Source organism: Nilaparvata lugens, chromosome 4 (assembly GCF_014356525.2).
Source record: "Nilaparvata lugens isolate BPH chromosome 4, ASM1435652v1, whole genome shotgun sequence".
In the NCBI taxonomy this organism is placed as follows: domain Eukaryota; kingdom Metazoa; phylum Arthropoda; class Insecta; order Hemiptera; family Delphacidae; genus Nilaparvata; species Nilaparvata lugens.
Window position 1 is genome coordinate 36,427,722 of NC_052507.1, and position 12,388 is coordinate 36,440,109.

Here is a 12,388-nt window from a genome sequence, read left to right on the forward strand (position 1 = left end):
TTGAGTGGACTATTAATTGCATGCAGTGAGGCATGCAATTGATAACTTGAAGTAGCATAGTATATTCCCCTCACTTCTCTCTGGTTTCAACTCTGTAAGATTTTGATGATAGTAGCATATAGCTGTTCACATCAAATTATTTGCATTGTCGATACAACAACCCGAACAGCCATTAGTCGCTTATACACCGATATCTCACTGACACGACAGGACAGGACAGAATTTACTCTGATGGACAGCATTTCAGGGAGACTGTGGTTTATAACTGCGCGAGGTCTACTGTTCAGAGAACTACTAGTTATTGAATCTTCATAGCAAGTTCATTTTGAAAGGGTGGGTGAAACCTGGGTACAAGGGGTCTCGAAAGGTGCGAACAGACATACGTGCAACGAACACGCTCCGATCATGAACTGTCTGATTGTTCATCTATATGTCTGTCAATGTTTTGAAAGGTGAAAACATAAAGTAAAGAAATATTATTTATTCAATCTATGGTGAGAGACTTGGTTGGGAGTCTGGCTCCTTTCATCCAAATTCTAATATGATAGTATCTATTGAAAAATGTTTTTTTGTTATATTTTTCTCAGAAAGAATAATATTGCTGAGAAACAGTAACCATTACCTTACCTACTGCTGTTCGAGTTACTGCATTCTATAAACATAACTTAGCCCATAGCTCCTAGGTCATAACAGACCCATCTAGCTCAAATAGAATAATAAAGGCCAATGTTAGAAAATGTCAGATGAGTTCTTATAACTTGAAACTTATTACATGAGTTCTAATAATATTTGAGTTATTCTATTAGTTACTCAGATATTATTAACTTACTCTCTTCTTCTCACTAAAGTTCTCAATAAAAAGAAGTTTGAATTATTGTTACCAATATAACAACTGAAGACTATAACGCTTAGACTACAAATTGAATCAATTTGAATGTTCCAATTATTTCGGAACTGGGAAACATACTCGTCTGTAAAGAAAACCATATGATTTACTCTTTACAGTATAGTATGCTGTAATGAAAATGACATGTTTTCTTGTTCTGCAAACAGCTGTTTACCCGCTTGATTTGATGCATGGAAAAGAGCTGCAATTGAGTAAGTATGACAAAATAGTATATTTCGCACCAAGAGCAGAAAATGAGATTTTTCCAGGCTATGACCTTCCAATTTTGCTTTTGGAAGACGAGAGTCATCTGCAAACAATGTCTCTCAGATCTATGTAAGGACAGGAAAACAGCTGCTTTCTGTGCAGTGTGGCGAAAAAAACATTGTATGTAACTTATATGGTAACGGATTTACCGCATTCATATGATAATTCATACTTACAATCATACAATGCGGTAAACAATCATACATATGCGGTAACTACCGTTACCGGACTTGTGACGTAAAGTACTAATTACTTCAGTTGCCCTATAAAAGTACCCAAATTTCTAAATTTCTATACGTTTCAAGGTCCCTATGTGTGTGTGTGTGTTTGTGTGTGTGTGTGTGTGTGTGTGTGTGTGTGTGTGTTGTGTGTGTGTGTGTGTGTGTGTGTGTGTTGTGTGTGTGTGTGTGTGTGTGTGGTGTGTGTGTGTGTGTGTTGTGTGTGTGTGTGTGATTCAGCTAAGTTCTAGACTTTAAATAGTTGGATTCAGAAAATTGGCTTTCCGAAACGGGGCCAAAATTAAAATGAGAAAGTTGTCCACTTTTAAATTGGATTTCGAAAATCTAGAGAATTGAACAGGAAATAAAATGAAGAGAAAATAGTGTAAAGTTTCAGGTATTTTGAATTAATTAGGAATGATTCATTTCGTTGAGGAAAAACGCTTCAAATTATAGAAATGAGAAAACAGGGATTTTCATAAAAACTACGACTACGCCCCGTTTCGGAAAGCCAATTTTCTGACTCCAGCAGTTTGAATTCTAGAACTTAATAGTACTTACTAGAGCTGAATCCCGAATTCGGAAACCTGCCCTTGGTTTTCACTGACACTTAATTTTACTTTCCTTGCCCTATTACCATAGGTAAGGAGAGTATTCCTTCCAAAAAAAATTAAGGTACCAAAATTTCTAGATTTCTATACGTTCAAGGTCCCCTGAGTCCAAAAAAGTGGTTTTTGGGTATTGGTCTGTATGAGTGTATGTGCGTCTGTGTACACGATATCTCATCACCCAATCGACGGAATGACTTGAAATTTGGAACGTAAGGTCCTTACAATCTAAGGATCCGACACGAACAATTTCGATCAAATGCGATTCAAGATGGTGGCTAAAATTGCGAAAATGTTGTCAAAAGCAGGGTTTTTCGCGATTTTCTCGAGAACAGCTCCAACGATTTTGATTAAAGTTATACCTGAAATAGTCATCGATAAGCTCTATCAACTGCCACAAGTCCCATAACTATGAAAATTTCAGGAGCTCCGCCCCATCTATGCAAAGTTTGATTTCAGATTCTCAATTATCAGGCTACAGATACAATTTAAACAATAAATTTTAAGTGGAATAGATTGAGCATGAGAATCTCTACAATTAATGTTCAGGAACATTTTCACCTAAAATTAAAAATAAACTCGAAAATTTAGAAAATGTGATAATCCAATTGCAAACTATTGGCAACTGTTGGTTCTATTAAATGATTCACTATGAAGAGATAGCAGCTCGTGTGTCTTCAGCGTTATTACCCTGTCACCAGCTGGCTCAAATCTTTGGATAGCAGACTTGAGATGCGCGGGAACACTAGCGTCAGGTGATCAATTTTCGATTTTGATCAAATTCATACCTAGAAAAGTCATTGATAAGCTCTACCAACTGCCACAAGTTTCATATCTGTAGAAATTTCAGGAGCTTCGCCTCATCTATGCAAAGTTTGATTTCAGATTCCTAATTATCAGGTTTCAGATACAATTTGAACGAAAAATTTCAGGTGGAAAAGATTGAGCATGAAAATCTCTTCAATTAATGTTCACCTGAAATTGGAAATAAGCTCGAAATTCGAGAAAATGTGTTTATCCAATTGCAAACTGTTGGCAACTGTTGATTCTATTAAATGATTCACTATGAAGAGATAGCAGACCTCGTATGTCTCCAGAGTTATTGTCCTGTCACCAGCTGGCTCAAGTCTTTGAATAGTAGAGTTGAGATGCGCGTGTACACTAGCGTCAGGTGATTAAGTTTCATAACGGCAAGGAAAGTTGTGTGAGTGCGCCACACCAGATTTTTATAATTTTATATTATTTGATTTTGATTATTTTATAATTGATTATCAATTTTGATAATTTTATATGCTAACATAGAGATCGTTACTGATCCAACAAAAACGTTAACTACGCATGTGCAACTATTGGTTAGTTCGCCCTAGGAACTTGCCAAGCTCGCGTTCTGTTACGCGCTCTGTTCGCATTCTGCTATTGCTCGACCTGCGATCTGTTCGTGAAACGTTTCTTTGCGGAGCAGAGCATAAGTCTGTACGCACCTTAAAAGATGTATCATGAAACTAGACTAGGAATAATTGTGTTTGATATTGGAACTCTATGCTTTGGTCATCATCTATGATATTTCTTCACTAGAAGAAGAGAGATCCATCTCATTTGAAGCTGATGTATGCGGAAGTAACTGGGAAAAATCAAGGCATTTAGTGTACAGCTGATTGAGCGAAAAACTTTTGGGTGAGTAAGAGAGGTGGTTAAGGGAGAGATCAATGGTAAGAGAGGATGAAGATAGTGGGAGCGAGAAAGAGTGATAGAGTGAGTGACATGATTGACGTGAGCAAGGTCACAGTTGAAAGATCACGCGAGTTAGCGTGACCCCCTACCAATGCACTGTCTACGACCACAGATGGAGGAAGTGGGTCTCCAGTCTCCTTCATTAATTTTTTCTTAGTCATCTCTTCTTACTCCTTTTTATTTTCCTCGTTCTCCCACTACTTCATTCACTCTTCTTCTTCCACTCTTTCCCATCTTTTTATACATTCCCATCTCTCTCGCTCCTCATTCTCGTTCTCTGTCACTTCCTTCTTCCTTCTCACCTTCCCTACTCCACCCACCTCACCGACCACCACACCATGTAACAAGTAGCAGCCAGCGGCTGTTTGGAAATAATCTGGCAATGCAAATTGTACAAACCTTTTTTCTTCAATATTCTCTGCACGAAATGAAAGTGATCTCATTACACAATAAACGATAAAAGCTCTATTATTTTTGTATTTGCTTCATCAAAAATCTTCAGCCGAATTAATAAACTGCCAGGATTTTTATACGCCTGGATTCACGAAAAATTAAATTTCCTGCAAGAAAGAGTTATCAGATGTCAGAAATTCCAGTTCTTTTGGAATTACAAAAAACAATTTGGAAAATAATATTATTCTACAATTAAGAGCTTTATTCTACCATGCTGAGAATGCATGATTATTTAACACGTTTAAACAACTTTTTGTAAAAAAGTGTTATTCTTTAATGGTTCTATAATTTGATTCTTCCATTGAACATTGAAATATCTGAAAGATTTCGTATACATACGGCTCCTGTTCAAATATGTTGCTATTTCTAATAATTGATCATATTCCACAGCTTTTGTTGAGAAACGAGGTGAAAACATCAGTTTAGATTATAATTGTTCAATTCTTCATGGATCTACTCAAACTATTTTGAACTGGAAATTGATCTTTCATGTTCCTGTCACATATTATTGCTGAGTATATTATGCTTCGAGTACCAGTAACTCAAATGGGAACGCAAAGGATCAAATCAAAAGTTCCTCACGCGACAAAATCTTTGTTAGATCTGTTCCTCTTGCAAGATTTGATAGTTCATGTTAAAAGTCAGTTTATAATTCACTTCACCTCTTCAAGTTGAATTAAATATATTTTCTCATACGTTATAGCTGAATATTACTTCGATACTCAACTAGTTAGAAAAGTGATTGATTGTCACTTGAGAATCATTGATTGGTGTACCTCTTTCAGCTCAGCATACACTCAATTACAGTGATTAAATAGTTGATCAGCCACTATCACTCAACACTCAACACTCAACACTACGTCACCAATTGGGACTCGAGTAAACACACCGCAATTAAGTGATTGCTTTCGATAAATTAGTCCAACTACACACTCTCAACATTATGAAACCTAATCAATTATGTTGAATATGAACTTGAACAAAAGTCACATAACTTGAAGCTCCAACAAACATCGGTAACCCATGAGACGACGGTTTTAGTTCAGGATCGCGCCACCAGAGTGTGTTCTGGGTTAGAATCATGATTCTTTGTTTATCATGATTAAACAACATGACGATAATCGCTGATAATAAACATTTATAAAAGTCCCAGGGGAACAGGGGAGCGATTGAGGCAAATGTAAACGTGAATGGCGATGCAATCTCGTTATTAGTCGCATGCGACGCGATTATTTTCGTGGCGTTTGTCGCAGGGGACAACCAGCCGCCATGGAGCCAGCGGCTCAATATTAGCTCAGTCGTCGGCGCTCCCACCTCTATTTTACCTCGCTCCGTTTTATTATGTAAATCAATACACTGTTATCGTCCAGACGTTTCTGGGCACCATTCTATTCGAACTGTCAGCATTGGTCAAGTGAGAAGCGTTGAATATATCCACAAGGAATGCTGAAGATTTGGAGTGATTCCCAATATATTTATAATGATTCAACAGTCAGGCCAGGAATTGTGGTACACAATGAATATTGTTCATTAATATAGATTGGCGGCTGTAATCGCGGCTCTCACTCAACTGCTGTGCAAACGCTGCATTCGTTTGGTTACTGCAATACTGATCGATCTCAGTTCAACTACAATAGAGGTTTCTTTGAATTTGGTTGATCGCTTGTTTTATCTATTCATATAATATTGATTCCGAAGAATGTGTTTGAGGTGGTTCATAATATATCTGTGATTTTTGGTCGTTCATGATTCGGGAGTTTACACTGATTATTTATGTGCAGGAATTGAGTTCCACGTGTGTTGTCTAGAAAAAGACGCGCTCACACATTAATTAATCAATAATGTTCAGATACTTCCCAGTATGCAAAAAATAAGTGATTAGATTTGCGGTACCAAGAGGAACATGTCAGTTCTTCACAAAATAAGACACCGCACTATAATGGAACCATAATGCAATGTACAAATATTCAGGAATACCATAACAACATAAACATTCCAATTCTGTGGAAAAATGAGTAATAGGATAATGTATGGTAATAACCAGATCATATTATTGATCAGAGTTATTGTATGTCAAGTGTATTTTTACAGTCTGATTAGTCTTTTAAATATTTCATATAGATATTTCATAAACCACTCCAGCTTTGCCAACCAACAGCTCAACCAACAAAGTCAAGAGTTTGTAATAAATAATTGTGATTATGCTGCTTTGTGGTTTCGCGTTTGCCATTTCTGGTTATCTTGAGAATCGAATATTTGTTGAAGTTTAGAGGCTGATATCCTTGATGTATGATATAACTTTAATAATATAATAACTTAGATAATACCTTTCGCCTTTGCTCAAATCAATTGAAAGGAGTAAGCTGTTTAAACAAGAGTCTTCCGAGACCGGTGACAATTCATTTGGAGTAGTCTGTGTTATTCGAGAATTAACTAAGTAAATCTCAATGTAACAGGTCTTTGTATCATTCGTCCGCTTGGTAAGGACGCTCTGTTGGGAATCGCAACAAAGCTTGGGTAAAGTAAGTGTAATTCAGTACTTCAAAGTATTTCGAGGAATTATTCTGTAGCGCAAATCTCAAGTCCACAGAGATACAAATTCTTTGAGTAGTGGCTACCTGTTGTGTCGTTTTCTGTAACAAACATTCAATTGTGGTTATGATAACATAGTGAATATTTTAGTAGTTTCTTACACTTAAATTATTGAACACAGTAGCAAATTCATTATTTGTTGAGGCTTCGTGTTTGTTGTCTTGTACAGTTGAGACATTCCCTTGATATTGAAGGAGCTAATGCAGTATATTTGGATAATGCAGGAAAAGGAACCCAGGGAGAAGTCATCTTGGAACCTCGATTTAATTCCCTACAGAGTGATTAAATTATTATAGTGCGAAATATTAAGGCACTTTGCACAGCAAAAAATTAAACTGAAATGAATCAGCTGGTGACTAATACACATAATGAACCACAATATTCTGAACTGGACTCAAACCATGGATTCTTTGATGTATGGATTCGCTATACTGTATACACAGGGGTATATTGAATATGGATTTCATCCAGTTCAGAATGAAATTTTGTTTGTGTTAGCGGCACTTATGTTATCTATCGATGAATAACATCACTACTTAACGTATGAAAAGCCGTTATCGAATCACTTGTTCATTGAAATCCGCCGAGCGGAGGAATTCAGTGTAGTATAAAGTGGATGAAGCATGATATCAAGTAATATGTTAAGTGTATCTGCCCAATAACTATCAATAATGATGACTATTATTCAATGCTCGAAGAGATATAGTATTCTAATGATCATCTGAAAAGTTTCTAATAGCATTTGAAAAAAGAGTCAATCCAAAGAAATGATCAATTTGCATGATATATTTGAACATATCAATGAAACGTAAATTAATTATTAAATAAATTTCTATTATAAATTTGAACTTTTCAATTATTGTACAAGTTCAGCGATTCAGGACTCGTCTTGAGTCTATGGTGCGTGTGATATAAAAACATTTATTTCAGAGAAGGAACTCAAACCAAGCACCTAAACAGCTTTCTGACCTGGTTGATTAGCGACTGATTAGTGCCGTGATTGAGTTGCTAATTGATAATCTAGTGTATCACTATGTAAGCTCTCGTGCACTTAAGCATAGAATAAAAAAATCATCGTTTAATATAAGTTTTCTCTGGCTTAAGGTACAATGGTTGAGATTTTTCAAATTCTTCTTGCTATTTAACAAGTATTTAAAGTTCATTCATTTCTTTATTTCAGGACATGAAAGTGAACTGGGTGACATCGCCAGGCCTACAGCCAAAACACGACACTAGCAGTGAGTAGAAACAATCACTGATATATTTCTATCTCCAGATGAAATTATGAACATTGGATTTAATAATCGTTCTTGTATTATTATTTATATGCTATTTTGATTCAATTCTGATTTTTGTTGATCAACAGATAAAACTGTTGACTTACCGTCTTTAACACTTTATTGATTAGGAATACTAGATTTGTATTCAGTCTGCATAGCTACCACAATATCAGCTCCACAACTACCAAGAAAGTCTTCAACTTCCACCGAGTTACAATATTATGATGTTAGTACGTATGATTAACTTGAAAGGAAGAATTAGAAAGATTGTGGTTAATGGTCGGTATGATTAGTAGACAACGATAAGTTGAATTGAGGAAAACAGACTGACCGAATAGCATGACATCTCAGATAATAGCTGTTGAGCTTCCATTCATAAGTGACGGTCAATAGTTTTTCAAGCAGTGGAAAGTTTGTATTGGGGAAGGAAGCGACCGAATTTCCCCCATCAAAGGGATTGTAAGGGAAAGCTGCCACACACCAAAGCGATCACGCTAGGATTGATTCATATCAACAGTCGGGCTTCCTCACTACCACCCCTCCTTTTCTTATTTTTCTTTTCTCTTGCTTGCTCAGTAAGCTTCTTAATTCGTCTTATATTTTATCCGACCAACTGTATGTTTTCTCTGTAAACAAGCCTAGCCGTCGCTTCTTCTTTTGGCAAGCTATTCAGTTTCTGATCTCCAATCTTCTTTTCATCACTTCTTTCAACTACTCTTTCACTCTTTCCTTATTCAACTGGTGCGACTAATCTGCCGCTTTCATTATCTAGATAAACACTGGTTTGGTTTTCTGTCGTTTGCTCCAATCTATTCTTCTTCCTCTTCCTCTTTTCTTCCATCCCCCTTCCACTCGTATTTCTTCTTTACTGGGAAGTGTATTCATTATTTTCAAATATTATCCCTATTTACTCAGAGAGATCACTATCATTATCATTATCATACCTCTCAAAATAATAAGTAATTCTGTGCAATGCTATGATGGAAGTAGGTGTTGCTTGTGGGTTGTCTATTGTTCTCTCTCAACCATAATTATAGTAGAGACCCCCTGGGTTGAATAACTCGCTCATGAACTGTTGTATTGATCTCTAAGATCCGCAACTTGTAATTATACAGAGTTGGTGAGAATTATTATGGAAACAGCTGAATATATCATTTACAAGTATGATTTATCACGGTAGTAGGTTCCTTGGGAATCCTTTTCCAATTGGAAAATAAAACTTTCTGTCCCTTCAAAACTTTTGTCCGCCATCTTGGATCCGTCATATGGATCCAACTTCATTCCGAATCCAGCTTAATTTTCAATTCAACTTCATTTTCAAATGGGGAGGTAATCATGTGATACATGATTTCGATACAGAATTTCAAATGAAAATCAATGGCGAAACTCGGACACCGATATCTCAAACCGTTTCAATAATCTCAACATTTGAGGAATGACTAATAAATTTATTTTTTCCGTTAGGGCTACTCTAGATCTCTATTTTTATTTATACTCATAAATGATACGAAAATTAAATGAATTAGTAAGGTACCTTGTACATTGTCTGACGGTACATTTTGATACCAATAGAAATTTCATTAACTGAAGTGAATTACTAGGTCTCAGACAGAAAAACAAAAAATCTGGTGTGGCGCACTCACACAACTTTCCTTGCCGTTATGAAAATTGATCATCTGACGCTAGTGTACTCGCGCATCTCAAATCTACTATTCAAATATATGAGACAGCAGATGATAGGTCAATAACACGAGGTCTGCTATCTCTTCGTAGTGAATCTATATATATAAAAGCGAAATGGCACTCACTGACTGACTGACTGACTGACTGACTCACTCACTCACTCACTCACTCGCATAACTAAAAATCTACCGGACCAAAAACGTTCAAATTTGGTAGGTATTTTCAGTTGACCCTTTAGAGGCGCACTAAGAAATCTTTTGGCAATATTTTAACTCTAAGGGTTGTTTTTAAGGGTTTAAAGTTCGTCTTTTAGCATGTATATTCTTCTTCTCCCAATCTCTTAATTATAATTGAAATTTCCATATCATATGTTACTATAGAACTATAATCTAGATAGAGTACCTCTTAGAAACAGTTGTTAACTGGCAACTAAATTAATAATTTTGTCAGGTTGGCATTAAGTTGAGTTGACTTTGTTAGGTTGGCACCAAGTTGAAGATTTAAATGCATTTATCGCGGAAAAATTGATTGGGCACTGCTACTTCAATCCTGGGAATATTATATTACTAGCCGTCAGGCTCGCTTCGCTCGCCATATCCGTTTAGCCAGACGTTTAGTCTGGACCCCCGACTGGATTGCCCCAACATGATAAAAATGAGGCGAGCGAAGCGAGCCTGCTAATCTCATTCTTGGACAATCCAGTCGGGGGTCCAGGGGGCGGAGCCCCCTGGCTAGACGGATATGTCGAGCGAAGCGAGCCTGACGGCTAGTGATTTAATAGAACCAACAGTTGCCAACAGTTTGCAATATTTAATAATCACATTTTCTCGGATTTCAAGCTCATTTTCAATTCTAGGTGGAAATGTTACTGGACATTAATTGCAGAGATTTTCGTGCTCAATCTTTTCCACTTGAATATTTTTGTTCAAATTGTATATGAAGTCTGTTAATTGAGAAACTTTGCATAGATGGAGCAAAGCTCCTGAAATTTTTGCAGATATAGGACTTGTTGCAGTTGATAGAGCTTATTAATGACTATTCCAGGTATAAATTTGATCAAAATCGTTGGAGCCGTTTTCGAGAAAATCGCGAAAACCCCTGTTTTTGACAACATTTTCGCCATTTGAGCCGCCATCTTGGATTGAATTGGATCGAAATTGTTCGTGTTGGATCCTTATAGTGTAAGGACCTTACGTTCCAAATTTCAAGTCATTCCGTTAACTGGGAGATGAGATATCGTGTACACAGACGCACATACACTCATACACACACACACACACACACACACACACACACACACACACACACATACAGACCAATAGACAAAAACCACTTTTTCGGACTCAGGGGACCTTGAAACGTATAGAAATTCAGAAATTGGGGTACCTTAATTTTTTTCGGAAAGCAATACTTTCCTTACCTATGGTAATAGGGCAAGGAAAATAAAATTATCTGTCACCAATAATATTATCAATCATTTTATCAAAGAATCATATGTTGTTATTATTTCAGCAGGGGTCAAGTTATCAAAAATATTCAAATATCTCATGCTCTACCGACAGACAGCCAGCTGGGCACATGTAGGTCAAATACGGCTTTACAATTGAAAAATTAAGTGTCAGTGAACACCAAGGGCAGGTTTCCGAACTCGGGATTCAGCTCTAGTAAGTACTATTAAGTTCTAGACTTCAAACTGCTGGAGTCAGAAAATTAGCTTTCCGAAACGGGGCGTAGTCGTAGTTTTTATGATAATCGCTGTTTTCTCATTTCTATAATTTGAAACGTTTTTCCTCAACGAAATGAACCATTCCTAATTAATTCAAAATACCTGAAACTTATACCTGACACTTATACCTGAAACTTAATACACTATTTTCTCCTCATTTTATTTCCTGTTCAATTCTCTAGATTTTCGAAATTCAATTTAAAAGTGAACAACTTTCTCATTTTAAGATTGGCCCCGTTTCGGAAAGCCAATTTTCTGAATCCAGCTATTTAAAGTCTAGAACTTAGCTGAATCCCGAGCTCGGAAACCGGCACTAATAGAAGCTTCTACTCACATTTTAAAACTTTGAACAATAATAATTTGTCATAGCAAATGCTATCACAAGTAGTATTAATTACGTGTATGTTACAGTCAGGCAGACAGACGTTAACGAAAGCGAGTTTATATGAGACTCATAAATTAATGTTGTGTATTGAGCTGAAATCATGTGTCGGCGCAAAACGTCTGTCTGTCTGACAGTCTGTGTGAAACTGCCGAATAATAGCATCAGCTTCTCGAAATTAATGGAAAAATTACAGAAATAGCATGCATATAATACCAGCTGACTGATAAATGATAAATCAAAACAAATTTCTTCCTACGCACTTCCAATGTTATTTTTATATCCTGAAAAAGGACGAAGGAGTGAGTCAATTTTGGTGTCCAACGCCATGGCCACCTCTAATACAAGGCCTTGACCTACGATATTGCAACGTCGCAGTGTAGGCCTAGAATGTAATACATGATTGGTGGAAAAGATTTTTTAAAATACCAGCTGATCTTTTTCACCAGTCATGTATCATATTCTAGGCCTATGCTGCGACGCTGCAATATCATAGGCCGGGGCCTTGTATTAGAGGTGGCTATGCTAACGCTCGTTCAAATTATATGAATATTGTTATTAT

The 12,388-nt window shown here is 36.6% G+C and overlaps 1 protein-coding gene across 4 annotated transcripts in view; it reads left to right on the top strand.

The window, feature by feature from the left end:
- The window catches only part of LOC111049599 (nucleolysin TIAR), a 675,963-nt gene that overhangs the window by 360,638 nt on the left and 302,937 nt on the right, over positions 1 to 12,388 (top strand). For all 4 annotated transcript variants that reach the window (XM_039427387.1, XM_039427388.1, XM_039427390.1 and 1 more), the window contains one exon: positions 7,936 to 7,993. In XM_039427387.1, coding sequence (XP_039283321.1) covers positions 7,936 to 7,993 — 58 coding nt within the window. The remainder of the gene's footprint in view (positions 1 to 7,935; positions 7,994 to 12,388) is intronic.